Source organism: Anticarsia gemmatalis, chromosome 24 (assembly GCF_050436995.1).
Source record: "Anticarsia gemmatalis isolate Benzon Research Colony breed Stoneville strain chromosome 24, ilAntGemm2 primary, whole genome shotgun sequence".
Lineage (NCBI taxonomy): Eukaryota > Metazoa > Arthropoda > Insecta > Lepidoptera > Erebidae > Anticarsia > Anticarsia gemmatalis.
In genome coordinates, this window is record NC_134768.1 from 7,020,542 (window position 1) to 7,045,836 (window position 25,295).

The following is a 25,295-nucleotide window of genomic DNA, read 5'->3' on the forward strand; positions in this document are numbered from 1 at the left end:
CTTTAAAATGGTTTTGTAGGAATATGTAAACGTATGTACCAAAATTATACTTATAACCACTGAGCCGATTCCCTATCGAATCTGGAGTGTATTTTTTCCGATTACCGATCAATGTATTTGTATTATGTAAATACATATCACTGTGTTACTAAAATCTCTAATCTAAAGTGCTCTTCTATGTTTTGCCATGTTTGTCATCAGACACTACAAAGCTTTTAAAAGATTGCAGGAAAATGGCTTTATAATGTTCCTAATAGATAAACAGGCTATCTAAATAATTCAGTGACCTACTTAGTAGCTCATACAAAATACATGAACTCAACCCTTCAACCTTCGGTGTAAACATGTCTTGATCGTGTCGAAACTTTACAAACTGCAGCCAAGTTTCAAGGAAATTTCCCTTCAAGAAATGTTTAAAGAAAAATGCTTTTATTTTTTCCAACTTTTATTTTATTCTACCTATACCTGTATAAAAAAATGTACATAATTTTTCACCATTCGTATACTTTTCAAGAAACTTAAATTAATATAAATTAGTCAATTAGCGAGTATTTAGGCACAAATAATTAAATAAGTAACGCAAATAATTAAAATTATCAACAGTCACACCTTATAGTTAAAATAAATAAGCCTTTTAATAAAAAGTACTAAAAATCGTTTTTACAAAACGATTGAACAAGTCCCCTAAAAATTGTAAAATAAAAAATATAATTTTAAAAACTCGACAAAGGTTCTAAGAAGGTGGGCGAACAAATATCGTACTTTTATTTTTATTAATTAGAACTCCTTGTCGCGTTTAAAATTAAAAGAATAAAAAACTAGCCTACGTAATTGTTTCTAACTCAATAAGGTACAAAAATATTTCACGAGTCAACACCGCTTTGTTGTCAATCCATTGCTAGTTATGTTAGTCATGGTTTTCATGTTAAACTCTCGTAACAATAAAATAAGTCAATGTATTTCACTTCAAACTGAATAGCTAAGAAGTCATGTCAAACGTCACGATATATCGTGTGTTTTGTAGAACTCACTAAGTAATGAAAATATTTTTATCTTTTAATGATTGTGTACAGCCTATTTCACCGTGGAAGTAAGTAAGTGGATAACCTTGTAGATAATAACAGTAGCTGCCACTCTAGTTAACCAATATTAATCAGGGCACAGTAAAATGGTCCAATTACAAAAAACGTGTGAATTTTTTTTGTAGAACTGACCAAAAACTCATTTAAAAGAATTAAAAGTCAATTAAAGATAAAAAACAAATAATGAAAGGACCAAAGACCAAATACAAGAATCAAGAACTGCTTTAAAAGAATCAAGAATCCGATAAAAGAATCAAAAATCTCTTTTAAAACTGTCAAAAATGAAAACAAAGACTCAAATATCACATTGAATCGTGAATATTTTCAACCTGGCGTAACTTAAATCTATTCGTTTTTGTAAGCTGAATACGCGAGCTCGTCATAAGCACGTCTGTCCCAGCCTCCACTGCTGCCGCCTGACGACCAGCCATGCGAATCATGGCCGCCACCACCACCGCCTGAACCCTTCGCTGACATTAGTTTCTTCAGCAGCATTATTCCCGAGAGAAGAAGCGCGATCTGGAATTGAGAAAAATATTTTATTAGTTTAAAGATTTTAGCAGTTTCACGAGCTATAGATGAGGGAGCAAATGTATTAAAAATACTGTAAAAATTCCATAGTGCAAACTTTCTGGTAGATTTTTAGAATTGCTGAAACCGGGACTGTTTTAAATATTTTTAACGTTATCTGTGGGATTTGTTGAGCTCGATACAAATGAGTGATGGATATATAAAACTTTAAAACGTTGTTTTCGTACACACGCTCGGGGCGTAGAACAAATTTTCGCATTAAGTCCATAGTTGTAAAAAAATGGTTTTTCTTCCTTTGAATTTTGTTTAGTTTTACCCCTTTTATAATATTTTTTCCTAGACTCTTAGGACAGTCCTATCTAAAAAAATATTCAATATCAACTACCTAGCTAAAAATATGCCTATAAATAGCTGCACATTTCGTACTAAAGTAGCACATCTTATCAGTGAGTGACTATTTAATTACAATGGACTTTAAGTGGAACCCTTCCTTAAGTGGCGGAAGAAATTGATAGCACTCACATAGAAATTGATACACTAAACAGACAATACACACATAGAAGAATATGACGTAAGCCTTAGCTATGTAATAATACGAGCAGATGTGAATAGATGATGTTGTAATTTTAATATAATATTCCCAGACTTGTGTAGCCGAATTTTGTTTACGAAAACGCAGACTTTATGTCTGTCTCGGTTAGTACGTAAATACATGTACCTATGTATATTCTAAAGAAATTATTACTTCAATTAACATCAACAAGAAAAATCGGGAAATTACTATTTTGTTACTGACTTTCAGCCCTAATACGGTGGCTTCAGAAAGCAATAATAAACTCCCTTGCTACTCCCCATTGTTACAAAAACATACTAAAACGTAAAGACTTCTAGACTTTATTATAATTTCACCTCTACTAGCTGTATTCAAATTTTAATACACTAACACACAAAATTTATGCAGCAAAACTACAATCTTGATAAAACCTAAAAAGAGCACAAGGTAACCTAGTCAAGCGAACATCGTCGTTAAATTTTATCTGCTGCATAAATTTTTACCTGTAATTTTATGCAGTTTTATGTAACTGTAGAATAGAAAGGATGCTTTTATTAGTCGTAGTTTCAGACGTTTTTTGATAGTGAAAGGAAGCAAATTTGGATTTCCAGTTTCTAAGGCTTATTTCCTATATCGAAACTTATCCTTGGCCAAAGGAATTGTGGGGTACATCGCATTTTTTTTTGTCTAGACTGAGCTGCTTTTAAAATCGGTATTGATGAGGTTCATTATAATTCAACATTCTCTAAGATATCGTTTTGCATATGCTATGCTGTATCGTTATCTTTATTTGACAGAAAATTATTTATTATTTAGCATATTTATAGACTCAATCATCTTAGGAATTTAAATCACATACAATATTTACAAATATAGCAGAATTGTCAAATCGCGGATCGTCTGTCTTTTAATTTTTGATGCACGTTCGATGATACATACGATGATTTATTGAATAATGTAAAAGCAACACAAACCAACATGAGCTTTATTTTCACTAACAAAGGTAATATTTCGTTTTTGAAAAGGACCAAATTTAAACTGCAAATTCAATGATTATTATTGGTTCATCAAAGTCCACAAACAGTGATCTGAAGTAATTAAAAAACAGGTATTTAAATTGCTCAGTCAAGTGACTTACCCCCGGTTTCTGAACAAATTTAACGGTAGTTTATCTATTTAATAGCGTTTTTTTGTATCAGTTTTGACACTATTGAATATATAAACTACCGCTAATTGTACCTTAGAAACAGGGGGTTAAAAGACTGACATTTGAACACACCAAGGAAAAACTTATATAAATTAATATACACACAATGATTTAAAACTTGGCTGACATATAAATACTGAATATAATAAATGCTAGTTTCCTAGCTTGTGAATAAGTCTCAGATAACATAGCCAGTAGATAATGACAGCAAATGTATGAAATGGACAAACGAAACTTTTCTTGATAATTTATCCGCTACTAATGTAAAAGTAAACCTGGCGTAAACTATGGAAAGCGTTTTCATGAAAGAAAATGTGAAACATTCTACACATAATGTATATTACTTAATAACTAGTTCTACACAGAAAGGGATTAAAACAAACACAAATTCAAAGCATGCTTTCAACTTCCAAGGATACTAGACGTAGTAAAAAAGTTTGAATAACATTACCACGTGTCAAGCCGGTAACGCTGAACTTCGAGGCTTATTAACTATCGATAGAAATAAATCTCTTACGGCTGGATTAAAAACACAAGCCGCACGAGATTTACTTGAAACGACAGAAAAAAAATATTCGGCTTCCATTTACGAAACGACTTCCATTTGGAGTTTGAAATTGGAATAGAAGCGGGCGATACGGCCCGCTGCAATGAGATGACTGTTGTAAGCTGAATTGTGTTGCCAGGAGTGTGAATTTATTTTGCCTGAACACATTTGATTTTAGGGTAATAGAATATTTGTATGAAAGGAACCAAACTCTTTTGTAAGGCTAAGCTACTATAACTTACTAAAATGGAATGTATAAATTAAAAACATATTGTTTAAATGGCACTTTGGTGAACTATCTGTGGGTATGTATTTTAATAGACAGCTGATATTTATCTTTGACATAATTCAACGCATTTTAATAGTCTTCATTATCAGTTAGAATAGTTTTCATTCGTGTAACTATCATAAAATGAAAACAAACCGCTCTAACATTTTTCTACAGACTCGAAATTTACCTCGAAATCTAGCAATTTTCCCTAAACCAGCAACACTGGCTACATTACAATGCGTGCAGGCGAAGCAAATTGTTCCAGAATGGAACACCGAAGGTCGGTGACGTATGCCTTATTAAATTCCTTTCCTATTTTCTATACAAACGATATCAAACTTAATTGCCAGCGAATAAGGTCGAAATTTGTACAGAAGACTACTCTAGCATGCTTTTTTGAAGTGGAAGGAAAAGTGTGCTCTATTGGTGTGCTACTAAAGAACATAATTGCTTATATGGTAAGAAATAGGGTTGTGTATCAAAATGCTTGTGGCTGAATTAAAGAGTTTCAGTCATTTTAATTAGTGCGGGTAATAGGATTTTTGTAGTTTATCGGAGTAAATGAAAACATGTAAGAAATTATTGCCTAATAAGACGAAGTATACATTTAGGGATAATAAGAATACTATTTTTTCAGCAGTTTCGTATATTTGTTGATGTTTTACTGCTCATAAATTGGCTATTGTTTTGTCTTCTTTGTAACGAAATTGTTTATTTTTTATATTTATCTATGGTCATTTACTTCAATCATACTTAATTTAGATTCGATTAATTTTTCTAACGTCTTCATCTAAACTTTTCTCTTAACTTTTCTAAAACACAATATTGTTGCAACATTATAATCATCATACATGTATTTATGACGTGCTATGACTCCCGGAAGCTAGTGATTTAAAGGACCCACACGACAAAACAGATTCATTCCCATCGAACTGTTATGACAAGTTCTATCCTCTAATGCTCTATATCCTTTTTATTTCCTTTTTAATTACTTAATGTATAGAAGCATATTATTTTTTTTTTGTAGTAAAGTCAATTGTTATTGTTGTAAAGTCAACAGTGCACGCCATTTTCTCAGGCATTCCAATGATGATTCAATTTTTGGTCCCCCTGGGAGGTTATACGAAATATTGAAATTTTCTGGTAAGTATTTGAATAATTCATATTTAATTTTCAACGCCTGTCAACTTCTTTCTAGACAGTTGATGGAAATATAAAGGTCTTAAAATACTTCTTACGAAACAATAGCTTGGAACCAGCACCAGTTACCAAATTACGAAATAATATTCTGAAGAGAAGAGTACCAGTTACCGGAAGAAGCCAATATGATTATTTATTTCGTTCACCATAAACTATAAATACACAAATCCTATCGATTTGAATTGTAAATTCACAATCGGGGCTGAACACGCTACCATTCGTTCCGTTGTCTTCAAGGCTATGCACTAAGTTACGTCATGTTATATGAATAAAACCACGTGCAGGGACATTGACCCTAGTTTTTGGTCTATCAAAAACATTTTATGAGTTTTTGGGAATTGTTTTATAAGTACTGCAGTATAAGATGGTATGTGAATATTGTCTTATTTGAAATTTTGGTTCAACTATTGTTGGCCCAAGATTTCAGGTGAGTGGAGTGTATTCCCATAATTTTTGTTTTTGTATAGTTATTCAGATTATAAATTACCTATATGTTCAAGTTTATAAAAAAATATATTTTGTTTTTAAGCGATGTTACGTTTAGTTTTCAAAATCACTCAAACTTTCGCGTTTAATAAATTATCTTAATATTTGATGCAAAATAATTTAAATGTCTGTCTCAATTTAAAAAACAGACAGACAACGTAGTCTTAGTTTATGGCGGTATCTAATAATCTGCAGATGTGTATACTTCCACCCAATTCACAGTGGCAGTGTTATTATCGTTAATTATATTAGTCGTATATTTACCAAACAAATAAAGATTCCAGTGTTGCCAAACAATTTACAAACATACAAATCCCAATACAAATAATGATATTTATTTCACATGCCAGTGTAATAAAATACCAATAAATTTTCCGCGTGGGAATTGAATGCACGACAGCCGCATTGTTGTTCGCGTGGCGTTCATTCAATCACAATCGCTAGGTTGTACACGCATTTTCAAGATTTTAATAATGGCCGACCGAGTGTGATTTGAACTTGCATGTGAAGGATTCCGTACCGCTATTAAATACTTCTATTTACATGTTGGTGGTTATTATTTTGCCATAGGTTTGGAAACTACTTTGGCGTGCTTAAGGACTTCTAGACATCCCAAAGGTTGGTGAAGCATGCCCCGGAATAGCGAAGACAGTTTGTGCTTGCATGTGAGACACGGAAGAATTCTTTTAGGCCCTTGTCAGCTGCGTAAGCGGGTTTCGGAAGTTCTAAGTTTCTGCATACACAAGGCTCTCCACTGAGTTTTTGGCCTATAATAGCATCTTGTTTGAATCGTTTAGGATCAGCCTCCAATATTTACTTTTCCGTTAGTTACTATAGCACTTCGCTACTGCGGAACCATAAAAACAGCACCCTATACGAACACACAAAAAATAAACACCCCTTATCAAGCACGCACAATTTAATTCACAGTCAGATTTACAAACATCAAAGTGTAATGACCTACATAAAAAAATGTAAATACACTCGTTTATTGCACGCAAATGGTTTTTATTTAATACCGACCTACTTACTTATCAGTAACGTAATAGTTACTGCGATTAAAAGTGTGATTTATGAGTTTTTGCGTGAATGGTGTACATTTAGTTCATATTATAGTAATCAGGATTTATTTTGGTCATTTCCGTGGAATAGTGGTGTAGGTGATGACGATGGAAGATTTAGGCACGAGGGTCCAGTGTTCGATTTCCAGTTTCGGTTTTGAGATAAATATTTGATTGAATGGTATTAATAAATTTGAGTATCGTATCATGTGTCCGTTTTTTACACTTGTCGCAATATATAACTACAGTTCAATAATTTAGTGATCACTACTACAAGTTGCTCTTAACTGTAAGGCTCTTTACTAAGTTACTATAGTTAAGTACTACTGGTGAACTGTAGTAGGCGAGGTTTGCGGCCGGTGGAGATATATTTTAGAAAATACAGAATTTAGAACATCAGTGACCGCCTTTATGTAGTAAAAAGCTCCTTTATTTGGGAAATAAATATAATCTAGATACCTCGTGCATGCCAAGTCTCTCTTCGAAGTTGTTGAAGTACAGCTCAAATTTACGAATGGTAAAGTTATCAATAATATGAAAAAGCTATTCTTATGACCCATCTGGAAATAGAGTTGTATTTTCCACTAAGAAGGCCCTTCAAACACATCAAAACAATTTCCCAGCGAAGCACGTAAAAACATAATCACACATACTTATCATGACTTGATACTTTCCTCTAACGTGACCTGTGACTCCGAGCCTCGCAAATTGACTTTCTACCGACCTAAGTGATGAGAATGCTTGGGAAAGGGTAGAAGAAAGTTTTCATAAAAGGTTTATTTAATTTATTTAATTATACTAGAAGTTTTTTCGAAATGACATATATTCTATGATCTTTTAATCATGTTTGCGATGTAATATGAAGTATAATGTATTATATTCAGGTATAAGATAAACAAAACTACATTTAATGCAGTATTTTAGTGATTTCAAATTAACTAGATATTGAATCCCAAAACGCAATGTCCGTGGAATTATTTATTAGCTTATTAGCAATTATTTACATTGAGAAACAGTTGCAATTTGGAAGGATCTTAGTTAACCATATCTGTTTCTATCGAAAAAAAGCAAAAAAATGCTTGATTGAAAGCGAACAAAATAAACATACATTCAACGATCATAGAAAATTCTTTATGCTTTAAAAGCATTTAACAACCTTCAATGTGCACCTAAATTACTGCCCTTAAAATACCCTACTCATATAGAAAGTTTATTACTTGATTGCTTAGACATTCCGGTCTTTCTGTTGACCTAGACTGAATTCTAGGCTAAGAATACAGGAATATGTACGCTTAATATATCGTTGCCTTCGTATTAATAGCAAGTGAGTGGCAAGCCGTGTTTTAAAGTATAACAGACATAGAATCCCTTTTAGATAGCAACTTATAGTAGAGTGTGTTCCTGTTAAATAAAGTTTTTAGGCCGAAAATATATCTCATATTAGAGCTTTGAAACACATATGCCATTGAATGACACCCAAAATCCGTAATAGTTTGATTAGCCTTATCATTTGTTTCCCTTGAAAATCGAACTTACTATATCTGGGAAAGAAATAAAGCGGAAACAAAATTAATATTCTGCATCACTGGAATCAAAGTTTAACTTGGTAAGTAAATTTCGGTAGAGCTAGCTGAAAAACATATAATGAGAAGTTCATCAGCGCCTCTACCGTTTTTTTAAGGAACAATTTTTATCAAATATCCTTATTTCCCACTCGGTACTCGGTACAACAACAATACGATTATACAAATAGTTGGAAATCCCGCTACTGAGACGCTATTCACTAGGCAATCGACAACCGGCTAGCTAACGACAAATTTGGAAAAAAAAAAACACTGTTCATCGTTTCTAGAACTAGACAATTACTAGACGGTGCCGAACTAAAATATTGAGGTACATTTTAAGTGTCGAACTCTCAATACTCAATAGTACCGACTGTAGGAAATCGTGCTACTGATCTCATTAAAAGCAATATACTGAGATAGTAATGGGTTAGTGATGATACAATCATACAAAACCTAGGTCAGTACGCAGCATTCAATCAGCCACAAACAGTAAGTCTGATTATGATGACTGTAGTTAGAGAATCGTGTTAATGCGAATGTTATAGGTCATTGTATTTATATTATTGAAGTTATATTGAAATGAAATAATTTATTATAAATGATTCTAAAGGAGTTTTTTGTAAGCAAGATCTTTATCAAGAAAATCGTAAAAATTTGTAGAAAAAACGGGGATTCTTTTCTTGTAAGCAATTCACGAAATATAAAAAAGTAAATTGTATAACTAATTTCACTTTTAGAGCATTACGTAAGGAGTTTAGAAACGAATAATATTTTTAATATCCAAATTTTTACTTATTTATTTCGCTTCATTTCGCTCTCTATAATTGAAATGATTATTATTCATTTCCTTTTATCCCCTCACTTCTAATTTATTTCTTATCAAAAATATTTGGCGCACAAACTATTCTCTTACGCAGTACATTTTGTCTCAAAGCTTTACAGGTTCAAAATAAATTTACGTTTAACAAAACCTGTTCAGCAGTTAAGGTATATAATTGCAAAAGATAGCCAAACATCATAACATTTTATTTTATTAGAAGTATTATAGCCGTTATTCACTTCTATGCCTTTACAATTCTTGCGAACAAAAGTAGTTTTTACAACATTTATAGGCCTACACAAATCAATTTTCCACGGATATAATAGATTGTTAAAATCTTCAATTATCGTAACAATTTTATATGGCGAAAGTGGAAGTAATAGCCGTTGAATTCAGATATATTAATAATCAGTCGATGAAAGTTTGAAGGTAATCGAATTTTACGCGTTAACGCGTGTTTGTGGTTTATGAGACGAATATCGCAAATAGATAAATGTGCAAACATGACTTGAGTCTATGGTCGAGACTATGGTCGGAATTCAAACATAGCAAATTATGTGTACGCTACAAAATAACGTGTCTCAATATAGAATTCCTATATTTGTATAGCATAACTTAATATTTTTTTTCTTTAAGTGCAATGTTTCGCAAATCCTCAAATTATCTGTTTGATACTCAAAACTTAATATTATGTAATCTTGCAGTTAAAAATACGATCCTTAACGAGACATATTAATTTATAAAAAAAAAACAGTATAGAAAATCTTTCTATACACAAAAGTAAATGGCGTTTATAAAAGTCAAACTCTACAATCAACTTATTTATCTCATAAAGTCGAATTAACTAAACAAACATCATTAAGACATTATATTATTCTATTCAATTACAGTTATCTTATGCTTCGTTACTTAAATAAGACAGCTCGTATAACAAATATATTCATATAAACTTAATGTTAAATATTTCACGGCTTAAGCTCACATAAACGAACTATTAAATATAATGACGGAGGCAATTCAAATTTATTTCAATGAATACCCTTTCTTTTGATAATGAGATTATTTGAATAATATATGTTTTTTGCTCTAATACCTTCTTGGATTTCGTTTGGTTAATTAAACTGAGTACTTATTACTGTTATACTGAAAGTGGTTATATAAATAGAATACACTATTATATTGGATCTTGCTACATCAATAAAACAAAAAAGGCTAAAATCTTTAGATGACATCAATGGAATCATTCATAATTTAAAAGTCAAGGCGTGATAGCGAACATACTCAATAGATCTATTAAAAAAGCAGTGCGCTTCTAATCTGATCTGTCATTTATCGAAACTGCTCACTAGTATATAGGTATCTCTAGAAACAACAAAGATGATTTTTTTAATAAACTGAATCCAAATCCAATCCTCTGAATTCGACATCGACACATAGAGTCTGACAATAGTATTAATCAACATAGTAAGCTATCGTTTGCTTGAAAAGTTAATCAATGATTTTACTGCCCCAAAATGTAGTCTTCAAATACGTACAAATAGTTCGTATCTTTATCTCATTAACGTTTCACAGATGTCCAATATTATAACAGAATGTGAACAGCTAAGTATCTCTTCTACAACTTGACACAATTTTACTTCATACGACCTCAATATCATCACTTCACGCATTCTACAATTTGTAGCTGTTTATAAAACATCATTATCGCCGGTCAATTTGTGTTGACAGCTTCGACAGTTGGTAATGAACGTGGATATGGTTGATGAAGGATTGTGTGGATTTAACGGTCCCTTTTGATTATGTTTGACCGCTAATGGGAGATTGTTGTTCAAAATTCAATGAAATTAGTGTAAATTGTTTCTTTTTGGGCAATGTTTGGTATTGAGCTTATTATTAAATGTCTTGGAGAAAATCGTTGTAACTGCCAAATAAACAGAATCTTATTTTTGGCATTTTAATGAATACATGAGATATTTCACATATGAGATCAATAAAAGATGTTATAATTTATTTTCAGCATTTGTAGTACTGGATTCTGAGATACCAATACTTATGTACTTTTATAAAAAAAAAATCATTTAAATAACCATAAAGTTATTACATAATAGTCAATAACATTAGTTCTTACACATATCGACGCCCCCAAGGAATAAACCGGTATTATACTATTACCGACTTTTTATTGTTATTACATTTTCGGTATCTATGGGTGTGAATACACCTATACAATTTTTTTCAGATTTTTTCTCCCAAAATTTTCAATGATTTCCGTTATGACATGTTTGTTCCATGGATTCTTTTTTATTTTTATTTACGTGAAAAATACCGCTATACCTTATTACAAATTAAATTATATGCCCAAATTTCGGTAAAGAAATATTACTGTAAAATATTCCCTAAAATCTTCTGGCTAACGCGATTACGGGTTTATTCTCGTAAATTTTTAGGCCGACATTTTCGGTAATACTCTATTACAGTAATCATTTGAGACCTTAAGATATGTATTGGCGTTAACTGGCCCGCGCTCGACGAATCAAGAACATGTCGCTACATGTAATGCACATTACTCACACCGAGACAAATACAGGGCGTACGCGATAACTGTTACAATTATTTACACTTCTATGGTTATTAATTTTTCACCGTAATAAGTCGGTAACTGAATATTACAATCACCCTCTGTAATGTAAAAACACGTTCGATAATTCAGTAAACTTATATTATGTCTATGATTTTTAAGAAATTCACAAGAATAACTCTGTAAGTAAACATTGCTGGAATAATATTAATAAGTGAAGATCCTAATATATCATTACCTTTAAAAGTGTTTGAAACCATTTTCGGTATTATGTATTTTGGCGATTTACTAATCCTGTGTATATACAATAATTTCACAGGTTATGTTTAACTATTAGAAAAAAAATTAGCTTTCCCTCCATATGACAATGTTGTCATAATTACCTTTTATAGAAAAGTTATACCTGAAAAACACTAAAACATTTCTCCTGTAAAATTAGATTTTTGCGATTACCGGTTTATTCCTTGGGGGCGTCGATATTGAAATTTTGGATGGTGCACCATAATTGCATTGTACATTGTGGCAACTGACACGAACTTATAAATCAAACTGGTAGATTCAAAGTGCGAAGACGATTACATGACATAGCAAAAACCCTTTTGATACCACAAAAGCATCTAAATATAACTAGGCCACTACTCCTGTCCCCATTACGCATAACTCGTGATATTATCTCGTCTCAAGGTCAACGAAGCTTGAAAGTGACAAGTCAGTGAGTTGATGATGATGAGTATAATAATGATGATCGCAAACGAGACGTGTGGACTCAATTACTAGGATTTGTTCAGTGAGAACTTGTGGTAGGTGCTTCTAGAGGTGTAAGGAAGTGTGACTGTGAAGAAAATGCTGTGTTATTGGTTTCTTTGCAAGTGATATTATTACATACTGCAGAAACTATTTTTAAGATGAAGTTTGTTTAAAAAGCATTTGAAGCAAGCAATGGTTTATTTGTAAAGGGCCTTTATCAAAGAGTTCAGAATCATTGATGTAACAAAAACGATACAATTAATCATCAGTTTTCTACAAACCTAGTTGTTTTCGTAAAATCATGTTTAACTGTCATAAATCGGCAAACATAATTATGTTACGAAATACAGTACCAGCTATTCACTCTTTACCATGTCAATTCTATGTAATGGGCTGCGAACCTATTACCAGACATTAGACACGTAACTATACTTTGGGCAACATCCATTGAAAAAAAATAACAAGAAATTAATAAAAAACGGCAGCTACCTTCTTTTCTGAACCTTATGAGAACTACCAAAGTCATAAATGTCATCTGTATGTAAATTTCTACTAAACAGAATCACATGATTCCATGCAATCATTGAAGCACAATCTATGCCATCTACACTTCCGACCCAATAACAATTTGTTCCTCGCCCTCAATGACTCGACATTGATTCACGACACAGTTTACATGGCATGTGAACTTAATCGATCATGATCGTCGTTTTTGTAGGTAATATAATAGAAGACGACCTGAATGCTATGAGATAGTTGGTGTTTATGACTTGCTATCAATCGCTTTATGTGCAAGCAATACTGTTTTGAACTGTGCTTCAATTGAACTCTCTTATTGCCTTTTTGGTAGTGTGATAAGATGTGGATGAAGTTAATGCCTGAGCTCTATATAATATTTTTTCTGACATAGTGACTAACGAGAGATTATTGTTCAAAATCCAATGAAATTATTGAAATTGTATATTTTTAGCCATGTTTAGTATCATAGTATCAGGGATTTACGGTTTTTTTAGTCCTTTCCAATAAATTTAATGGGAAAAGTGGTTATGGTTGCCAAAGAGAAACCAAGCAAGCATCTCATTTCATATAGGAATAGGGCCCAGTTTACATGGCATGTGAACTTAATCGATCATGATCGTCGTTTTTGTAGGTAATATAATAGAAGACGACCTGAATGCTATGAGATAGTTGGTGTTTATGACTTGCTATCAGTCGCTTTATGTGCAAGCGGATGTATTTACTTAGGGTTAAGTAAGATTGATTTGTTGCGAGAATTGTTTTGAACAGTGTTAAAGGTTGTACTCTCTTATAGCCTTATTTGTTGAGTAATAAGATTCAAGAAGGGTTAAAAATTTGTGCGTGTAGAAGTTTCAGAAGCGGTGTAGTTTCAGAAAAAAATGGAGATTAAACTGTCTTTTCCAAAAAGCGAAGTAGTGTACAAGCAAACAGCTAGAGGTCCTTATTACATTTTTAAATTTGAAAATCTGTCACTATGTATAAGTATCAGAAAAGTGTACAATATTAGCAAAAAATACACTGGGTTTAATTTTATCTAGAAAATATAATTGAAGATAAAGGCTTCAATTTAAAACTCAGGTAGTCCATAAAACTTCGTCAACTAAGAAATACCTTCTATTTTGTACTACCCCATTCACACACTCGTCTTTATTAAACAGAAAGAACACATTATACTGAAAAAACAACATTTTAACAAAATTTCACTTCATTATTAACTTTTATAGAAGTAAATAAAGCAATGAATGAAATTTAAGTATCTTTTAAAGTCCCACACGGATATAATGGTCAAAATGATAATAATAGCGTACAAAATATTATGTGAGGTTAGTAAACATACTGAGGTCGTGACTCAGGTGTACTAGAATTATGACAATGTACCTTTCTAACTATCGCGGAATGTTGAAAGTAACGTTAGGAAGAAAATCGTACTTATACTGAAGTTTTGCGAAATACCTACATGTTTCTTCAATCTTTGGACAGCCTAAAGAAAATAATACCCCGGCTGTATTCTTAAAATCTTTCTTATAAGTCTAGAATAAATATTTGTTACAGGCATTAGATTAAAAAGCTTTGGTTGTCAAATTTCAATTGAGCTTTCTGCAGCCTGCACCATTTCAACCACATGTTTTCTGCATAGAGCCGAAATATTATTCTTTGCAAATATTCTTTAAAAACTATCCTTAGATTTAAGGCCTTTTTCACTAGGTGCCTACAGATGTTCGTCGGCTATTAAAAAAAAAAGACGTATATCTATGGACGGTAACCTGACAAAAATGATTTTGATTTTATTATTGTTTTTATTATTCTGCCCACGTTACTGAGCTACCATCTTGACAACCACACGACTATCATGGCGGGCTAAATAATAACGTTGCCTGCCCGCGGCCACAATGAGCTATCATTTTATATTTGTGTCATAGGGTCTATGGCAGCCGGGGAACTAAGCACTTGATGGTTTCTTAGAAGACAATACAAGAATCATTTTGTAAGCAAAGGGTTTGTTAGTGTGTTATAGTTATACGTCGAATGGTTTGAAGTTATATTTGAGATAAACTCGAGAACGGCTAGACCGATTTGGCTAATTTTTGGTCTTGAATTTTTTGTGGAAATCCAGAGAAGGTGTACGAACAGAAATTCATTTTTATAAATATAGATCTATGGCATTTTCACTTTACTAAATGACAACGAAATGTAACGTAAATTCATACTTGGAATGAGAATTCGTGCTGATCATTTTTAATTTCTAATATTCCTATTAATCCCCTTCAAAACTATACCCTAACTTCAACCAAAATTTTCTTGACTTAAAGCTTTTAAATTTTATTTGGCTTCGGAATGATAGTGAGCATCCATAATTTCTACATTATAAACGCTTGTCAAATTTCCATTCCCTTCACCATAGATTGTAGTACAATTTCCCTTTATACAACATCATTATTAACAGACCACAACTAATTAAAACTAATTACCACATGTCTGACCATAGCACCATTTTTAAAAAGACATTTAAATTGTTTCAAAGTAGGAGACCGTTCATTGACCCCACAAAATCTCATAGAAGACAAATACAAAGAAATTAAATGAGTACCTACCAATTTTAATTTGTTTTGAAAGGTGAAACACTTTTACTTGAAATTGGGACGCTAATGAAGTCATGTGAAAATAGTTTTCATCTCGATGAATGTAAATTGTTGAGGAGGAATTTCGTTTGTGTGAAGTAAACTTTTGACCTAATGATGATTAATGTATGGGAAAAGATAAATCTGCAATATTTATAGGTTACTCATCTTTTTATACCATCATTTGAAGTAACCGTTAGTCAGCATTTTCTTTATTTTCATTTCACTAATTACTTTATCAGACTCAAAACGATATTTGCACATAACTCTTTTCGTAGAAAATTTTCTTTTTTCATGGTTTTAGACCTCAAGCGTTATCCTCGTCTTATCCTATAATACGAGACCTTCTTTTGCGTATTGTTGGCGCCGTAAATTTTCTTTTATAATGTTCTTGCCCTATTATCTTTTTATCTACACTTTGGCTTCTGAGTTCCTTATCACCTTTTGTCTGCTTTTGACCTTCATTACTTTTTCTTTTAACTCATTACTGTCCCACTGCTGAGCAAAGGTCTCCTCCTTAGACCATTACTTAACCTTACAATATTATCTATTTATGTATTTAGCTCAGTCAGTTCAAATCACCATATTCTCAAGCAACCATATTGAATGAACGCAAATCTAATCAGCCATTCAACAATTTCCTTCCCTGCATCTCATCTTGGTTTTTGCTCAGAGAAAACGGTAGTGCAATTAGAACAATTAATCGTTTCTTTTCCCATACCATTGTTGGTTCAGTGTCGTGAGAATATATACATAGTATGAATACAGATGTTAGAACAGAACTATGAGAAATAGCTTCTTGGATTCATGTCGAGATTATTAATGACCTGGTTTGTGTTAACTAGATTATGTTATGTAGGGCCTTTGAGTGTAGAGAGGATTTAATTATAAGAAAGTTGTAAGGAGCTTTGGCAATGTTTGTATGTTATTAGTAATATGGTATCATCTTCAGCAACATAAAGTTAGTCAAGTGTTTAGATGTCAGTCAAAATTGTTATTATTATTATTTATTAATTTATTGGATTACCAACAGTAGACATATTATTACATTCTATTAATTATTGTTATATTACGTTCCTTATGCAGTTAGCAAACAGGCTGACTTTAATGCCAAAAATATATATTTTACTATTGCAAAAAAAATGTAAATCTATGTCAAATTTTGAGTATAAAAATTGCTTAGTAATTGGTAATTCTATAAGTCATCTTGATTCAATTTTTTTTAATTATCATCTAATAGAATATCTAAACGCGTCTTCTAATTAAATTCTACGTCCGTGAAAGAAAGCGTAACAATTCACAATATATTATTAAAAATCTCGTCAATTGAAGCAATTGCCCCTATTTCTCATGTAAATGAAATAAATGGCCATATACCAGACGCGGTTTGACTACTAATAGACCATTATAAAGTAAATTGGTTATATACAGTTCATTATAACATGCTTTCTCTTATGTATATGGATTATTTAATCGTCAGTTAAAATGTTAGTCTCAAAGTCTAGGTTTATTAAATTTTAGATCTGAATTTGGAAACCTAACGAAATTACTAATAAAAAATTTATTTTGAAAATCTTATCTCTTCTTCTTATCGTATGATTAGTGGTCAACCTAGTGTCAAAGTTGTTCAAGCCGCCCGAAGGCCCTTAACGTGGCTTAACGACTGTTATCTTAATCGACAACAACCGGGACCGACTTTTTACGTGCCCTCCGAAGCACGGAGACGCTCAGTTCAAATACCACTATGCGGTCACCCATCTATGGAATGACCGCGCCAACGGTTGCTTCACCCACAAAGACATCTAATAAAACGTATACTTGTATCATAGAAACAACTTGTCTAAAATTTTCACGCTTCTACAAGTCTTTAAGTTCTACACTTTATAGTCGCTCATCTTTTAACCCTAAAATATTAACGACTCTAGCTTATTACTATTATCAGTATTACCGTTCATGTCTCCAATAAGATCGGTTTCAAAGCTTACAGCCTTTTTATTGTTTGTTTGTCGTATGGTTAGTGGTCAACCTAGTGTCAAAGTTGTACAAGCCGCCCGAGAGGCCTTTGACATGGCTTAACGATTGTTATCTTAATAGACAACTCACCGAAGCACAGAGATGCCCTGCTCAAATACCACTATGCGGTCACCCATCTATGGAATGACCGCGCCAAGCGTAGCTTAACCCACAGATCGTTTACGGACCGGTGAGTGTTTTTCTTCAATCTTACCTTTGAAACAATGAGCGCCTTGCCAGCTAATATGAACAGTCCAGCTATCGCCAGTGGGATCATTGCTGCCATCTTCATCGCACCGCCCATCATCATCATTCCCATCATTTTCTTCATTTTACCTCGACCTGGAATATTTAGGGTGAAATATTAGGTTGGGTGCTTTGCTATGAATTTAAAATAATTTATTTTTGGTGATGTTGTGTCAATGCCTGCTACTTTGCTCGTGAGGGATGTTTATACAAAATATAAGTAGGTATTCTACAGCTCTTGTACAGCCCCAAGAGACTGTTGTGTTCTGAAACTTTCTTGAATTTTCGGGGTTACATTTGATTAGTTTGATTGATAAGAAATTAACTAAACAGTCGACATAATTTCGATTGATTTGAACGACAGAATGACAAGATACGTATCTACGTACTTGCCTACATGCAAGTATATTAATAGATCCTAGAAAACCATCTTCCGTATCAACATTAATCAAATTTGCAATCAATATGTACTACCGTATTTATGTAACGAGCTACTGTTCTTAGAAGCACCGACTTAACGGAATAAAACATACTAATAATTAATTAAGTGAATGCAACTACAAAAGAACTAAGCAATTTTCCGTTCATTTAACATCGGTACTAAATTAATCACTGTAAGCTTTTTTTTTTAGATTAATCCATGCTGTAAGAGCTATACGCGCTACTGACTTATCTATGAGCAACTAATCGCAACATTGCAGGCTACTATTTTTAGAAGACTTTTACACTTGGGAAGATACGTCAGTTCAAAACATTGAATGCTTAGCCATAAGGATTAACTGTAAAAGTAACTGATTACAGTTGACTTAGAAAGGTAACTAAACACAATTTAGTGTTGTTTAAAGAACTTAATAATGCTGAAAGCCAAACACTAGTTTACTAAAAGGATTGTCAAATAATTGTTCAACTATTACTATTTTTGCGTCATTCAGTAATCATAGTTAATACTAGAATACAATGCATGTATATTCTATAAGTATACTTAAATATTAATTACATAGGTGGCTATTGTACTCCAAATAAAATTACAATACGATATTAAATGTAAAGTCTAGTTTTCTTTTATTACCTATCCTTCCGATTTAAAATCATTGTCTCATCTACTAACTACTACCTCCTACTACTGAATGGGCGCAAGACCTAGGAATCTGGGGGCTATTTCGTATCTTAGTTGACAACTATTTGCTTTACATTGTTATTGTTTTCTCCCTTAGATTAAAGTGATTGACACGTTACGTCAAAGCAGTAATGTACTGAATAGTGACTATCAATTTGATGTACACTAGTTGTCGACTAAGATACGTGATAAGCCCGCTGGTGACTAAAGACAGTGTAAAGCTTCTTTATGGTAGACATCAAACGTACATTTTATGATTATCATGCGTCACAGATCATTAGTGACCGATAGAACTAAACGTTCATGTAATGCAGACTTCATATAAATACTTCCTTCTAACATTGTAAGTATAGGAAATAGACTTATAATTTACTAGTTTAATGGTATCACGCAATTGTAACGAGGAAAACTGATTGGACGTTTTAATAATAAAGACGAATCACGAATTTCCTTTTATTTGAAATGTTTGTTTTAGTTCTTGTTATTAATCAAAATTATATGAGTAATTGCTACCTTAATTTACGTCTGATTTCAAATAAATCATTCCGCAAAAACTTATTTATCTTTTATTCCTTCTTAATTATCCATTCACTGTATAATGCCTATTTTTTAATCACATGCCCTGTTTTTCGTTCAACCCGGAAAAAAAATAGTAATAGATACAACTACCAAAAACAATATGTAATTGAACATGACACTTTTTTCCTTAAATCCCGTTAATAACGTGCTATAAAAGCAGTTTCATAGATTTTTTTTTATCTGAAGTAACTGAAAACACAGTTTCCTTGTTCAAAAAATATAATTTACACCTCTAACGGTCTTGCTAATTAACTAAGAAAATACTATGATAAATTATCCCATTAAAAGCTGCTATACTGTTTCTGATGAGTCTAGAAAACACAAAACACATTGCGTTCCTCATTAATCAGTGTTTTATACGAAGACTTAATAAATCTTTAAAACTAGTCTATTTTTATCTGAAATGTTTTACAACAAAAGATGCTATCGTTAGGCATAAACAATGGCAAATTCAAGATCACGCGGAAAAAGAAAGTCTTTTTGATATAAACGAGTGAAAACTGCAGTTAAATCGTGGTTCCCATATTTATTGTAGAATTTCTACGATTGTAGATAATAAAACAATCTCGAGTAACAAAACGATTTGATTCATACCATTTGAGTAGTGATTATTATTTACACGATATATCGCCATTTGTCTTAAACAGTCTATATTTTTGTAGTAATGAGAAAAGACTGTTTGTTGGTTTAGGTAATCTGCAACACTGAAAAAACTTAGAATCAAAATTCTAAGAATACTCTCAGCTTTAGAAAGTTGTGGTCACTGAATGACATGAGATAATATTAGAAATATAAATATGGTAGAAAGGTCGCAGGTTTATATATTATCAAATAGACAAATGGGTGACTACTTTTGATTTGATTTTATTCACTGAGAGATATTTTAACCCCCTTCTTAAATCGAACTTCACTTCTTAAATTTTAATTACGTATATTCTTTAAACTACCGAATACCTTCCAAGTCTAGTAGTTACTTAGCAAATAAGCAAGAAATAATACTGGCTTTTTCTCGGTATTAAAACACTCCTACTCCATTATCAATGTCACAGAAGTAACGACTGCCTTATCCCTGACCTAGCTCAATATCACTAAAACAACCACACACATAAACGACCCATTAGAAATCAGTCGGCTATCAGATGACCACACTATTAACACGATCACCATACATTTTATACCATGAACAGTCGATTACAGCTCACACCGAACCCATTTATAATAACGACAATATCGTTATATTTATGGCAGAGTTTCCCTCCATTGTGAAAGACGCTTTTACTGTGAAATTGGTTGAGAATTATTTTGAAAAGGCGTATTAAAGATAGGCTTTATGGGAAAATTGATTTCTTTTGTGTTGGCTTTATAATGAGGTGTAAACGGATGATGTATTCGTTCATTTTGACATAAATAAGTAATGACTTCGACGGCTAATAGTGTGGCAAATACAGTTATGAATAGGATAAAAATCATCGAAAATGTAAGTGTGGCCAGAACCAAGAAGATACCAGGAAATCCAAACCTGAAACCTGAACCGGAATACATACAATTTGAGTAGGGAAAATTATCGCTGATAGTTAATAGGTTATACAAACATACTCGTACAAAGCATCGACAAGTGTGATATTTTTGAAGTATGTGTAGTGTACCCAAATATGAAAACACTAATGTATAAATTACTCCTGCAGTTTGCCATTTACCATGCCAGTCTCATATCTAAGAGCTATTGCCATGTAAGATCATTTTCCCAAAATTATACGAAGACTTCGATATTTTATTTCCTTCTCTATAACTCGAAAGAGTGTGTTACTAGCGCATGTACGAGTGGAATGATCTCGCAACTAAATGATATGTCCGAAGCAAGTGATGCATAACTTTATGCAAATGAAATTGATATGTAAATCCTATTGGAAGATGCACTTGTGTGATAAAGATATACGTATTGCGTTTCGTATCTAGCCAAGCGTGTGTGATAACATAATAATACCTTGATGAAAGTATTTTTATGTATAAATTGAAATAGTATATTTCAGTACAATGAGATCATTCAGATTGTGAGTAATTTATGCGAATATTTATTGAATATTTAATGTGTGTGTTGTGTATTAATTCAGAAATTCAGAAAACGTTCTTTTCGCGTTTCTGTTTATTTTGCCCTTAAGACCAACATTGATGCAAGAACATACGTCACGTATTTTGTTTATCTATTGTACTTTAGGCAAAATAATATTTTTCTTCCTAACGTTTTACCACCTTTATACGTAAATCACAAACGAGTTTTCTCATTGAAGTTATATTTACAGTTAGTTCAACCACAAGCCGTAACATAACGTTCTATGAAGCTTCAACATGTTTTTCAAAACAATTTTGCAACAGTTACATCATTTTGTTGTAAATTTCTAATGGGTTTTAAATGTTTGAGAAAAAATTGGTATGTTTCGTAAAAAGTACTTTGTAAACCTATTTTTTCTGAACTTATTAAGACGATAGGGAATATATTGTAACTATAGTGTAGAATTATATCGAAAATGTCTTGTAATCTTTAATGAAAACAAACAAAACGTTTGTTTAAATCTATAAGCTGTTTGCACCTAGATTAGGTAACATTTTAAGCTACCCTAGCTTTTATTGCACAAAAGTTTCACCCCTAACCCACAAACCAACGATTATCAAGTGACTATAAAGCAGTCTGCTTTTCTAATTTGAACTTTGACCGTTTACACAGTGACAGACCCAAAGTCAAATTATCCCTGTTTAGGCGACAATACATTTGTAATTTACTAAAAGACCACCCTGGCTTTGCCGGTGTTAAAAAACTCTAAAATATTTATCGGATATTACTTTTTCAATTATTGAAAACCACGTGAAAATCAGTTATCTACTAAAAATAGTAGATCCATGAACATATACATAAGTACGGTAAGGGGACTTTATTCACTAATATGTTGTGATGAACACAGTAAAGCACAATCACCATAAGACCATAACTACTACATGACAGACAAAACGAGAAGAGCCAATGATTTATGAGCAAAGGTCGCAATGTTGTGTTGCGACCCCGCTAACCTACTTTGAATAAACTTGAACTTGAAGTATGTTATTAGTAGGTAAAGTAGCAATATGTAAAATACATGCAGAAATTAACATTAAAACTTTTAATATTAAGATATTGCAAAAAGCTGCAAAACCGAGGTTTGAGTAAAAATCCAGTATTTTTGCAAATACGTTTCGTTTTACCCATTACTGTCCCACTGCTGGGGAAGCGTCTTCTCCCGAATTGAGAAAGGGGTAAGCGTTTGAGTCCACCACGCTCGCCAAGGGCCGGTTTGGGACTTTGCATGCCCTCAAGAAATACGTTACAATATTGTATTCATTTTACGTTTTTTATTTGTATGGGAGTCAAACCAACGATATTTTGGTCTCAGATTTTTACGATACGACTAATAGTTATTAAAATCATCCACATCTCATTGGAGTTTAACTGGATAACTATTGACCGAAATTCATGTTTTTTCATCTATGCGTAAGATTCCGTAATTTTATCTGCATGTCCTGTCTTTTAGTCGAACTTATCAACTATTTATGTGCCAAATTTCATCAATCTTGTTATCTAAATCTATTCCGAAGCTTTTATACGTAAAAGTAACGTGCAAACATCCAGACATCCTTTCAAAACTTTCGCGTTTGTAAAAGTAAGAAGCATAAAATAATCCTATCTTAACTTCACCTTAGTGAGCCATAACCAGTGACTATATATAAATCTTAAACTTAACTAGTATCACGTATTAATTCTAAATGTCGTTCTTTATTAAACTTTATAGTAAATAGCAAAATTATAACTGCACTTTATGCATATGAATGCAAATTACTTTTATAAATATCTCTCATTGGCCTTATAAATAAACCTAGAAACACTACATGACAGGTAATTGAACTCCGAAGCGCATAGTTTTATAAATAATTTAAAAATATGAAGTACTGTTTGCAAATTCATCAGACTCTTTCAGAACTAGATTTATGTTCACAAGTGGTACCAAATATTTAATTGTCGATAAACTACTATTCGTATTAATCAAACTTACTACAAAACAAAATACAACAAAACAATGCATTCCATACATAGAGTACGGACAAAAGTAGGACAAATGTAAAGCGGAAATGTTCCAATAGTGGAGGCTCTATTTCAGATCTGAGGACGTGGGTTTGAATCCCATTCATTACACTACTAAGAAACTCCGTCATATAACTCAAGCTTTTACGCTCAGAGACAACAAAACTTAAACTTGACCTCTTAACCTAGAGTCAAAAAATAGGTCAAATAAAAAAAATTACCTTCTTCCACGCCTTTGTTCAAATCCTGTCCCGAAATCCTTGGCAAAGACAGCTGCACCGTTCTGGAATTAGCAAACGACGCAATCCTGTCCCATAACATTTTTGACAAAGCTTCATCCTTATCCATACTCCTTGGCAATACAGCATCTATATCATTCTCAGAGATCGCTGGAACTTCACTTGGACCCGTCTTCACAACATCCACTCCATCAACTAAAGGTATCACTTCCATCCTAGCAGCTCGGTCGAAGAATAGAATAGCTTTTCTCTTCAGACAAGGGACTATTCCTTCCGTATGCTGGCAGTCATCGTATACCTTCATAATGTATCTGAATCCTAAGTCATCTTTCGCGAATGATGAACTGATGAACAACGTTAGTAATAGCACTTTGTACATGTTGGCTGTGCGCGGTACGGCTGAGGTAAAATGACTGTAGTTGAATCGGTGAGGCCGACCGTTTTATAGTCTTTATTACGGGGGCATAATAGTAGATATGAATGTGGCTTAGATTATAAACGGAAGTTTAAATGCAAGGGTGGAAAGAATAAGTTTATGTATTTCCTTGTTTTATATAAAATAGAATAGACTATAACCACTTTTACTGGTTTTATTACAGAATAAAATATTGCACTGCGTGTTCGATCATAACAAATGCTGGTGTGTAATATTCTCAATAATATGTAAGATTTATAACTTAATTATGCATTTGTGATTAACATCCCGTTTCGGAGCATAAGAAACTAGAATGAATGGTGCAAGTAAAAAAATATTTGAGACATGACAAAATCTAATTTAAATTTACACAGAGTAGGGTTAACACTGACTGGAATGAAATGATAGATCTGAACATAGAAAGGAGATGACCCAGTTTCCTTTGAACAAACCTCGCTAGAAGACAGGGTCGTTCTTAAAATCAAGGAGTAAAGCTTTGGCCCAGCAGCGAGACGTATATATAAAGACAGTTGCTAACAAATTAATTACGAGTAAGTACGTGGGTCAATTAGATTTTAGAATTTTAATGGCAGTTTTTCTTTTAACTAAGCGCTATTAACATAAATGAAAGTGAAATGTAATGTATATTAAGATTAGCTTGTAGGTATCATTAATGTATTAAATACAAACAATTAAAACAAATTAACAGTTCAAGGTTTCGTAAATTGGGATTAGAGATTTGTCATTTCAGTGACAGAAGCCGTCATTGTTACATTTCTGACATATTTGCTCC

The 25,295-nt window shown here is 32.5% G+C and overlaps 1 protein-coding gene across 1 annotated transcript; it reads right to left on the minus strand.

Annotated features, from left to right (window-relative positions):
- Window positions 1–433: 433 nt before the first annotated feature.
- On the minus strand, window positions 434–24,515 carry Osi12 (DUF1676 domain-containing protein Osi12). Its single transcript, XM_076130637.1, has 3 exons — window positions 24,070–24,515; window positions 18,013–18,140; window positions 434–1,601 (listed from the first exon to the last, which is right to left on the minus strand). Exons 1-3 carry the CDS (start codon window positions 24,464–24,466, stop codon window positions 1,428–1,430), a joined length of 699 nt encoding a protein of 232 aa, XP_075986752.1. The 5' UTR covers window positions 24,467–24,515; the 3' UTR covers window positions 434–1,427.
- Between the last annotated feature and the right edge of the window lie 780 nt (window positions 24,516–25,295).

Coding starts and splice junctions, on each gene's coding strand:
- Osi12 (XM_076130637.1), bottom strand. CDS start 24,466: ATGTACAAAGTGCTATTACTAACGTTGTTCATCAGTTCATCATTCGCG. Junction 18,141..24,069: donor GAACAAAGGCGTGGAAGAAG/GTAATTTTTTTT, acceptor TAAATATTCCAG/GTCGAGGTAAAATGAAGAAA. Junction 1,602..18,012: donor AGGCGCTCATTGTTTCAAAG/GTAAGATTGAAG, acceptor TCTCAATTCCAG/ATCGCGCTTCTTCTCTCGGG.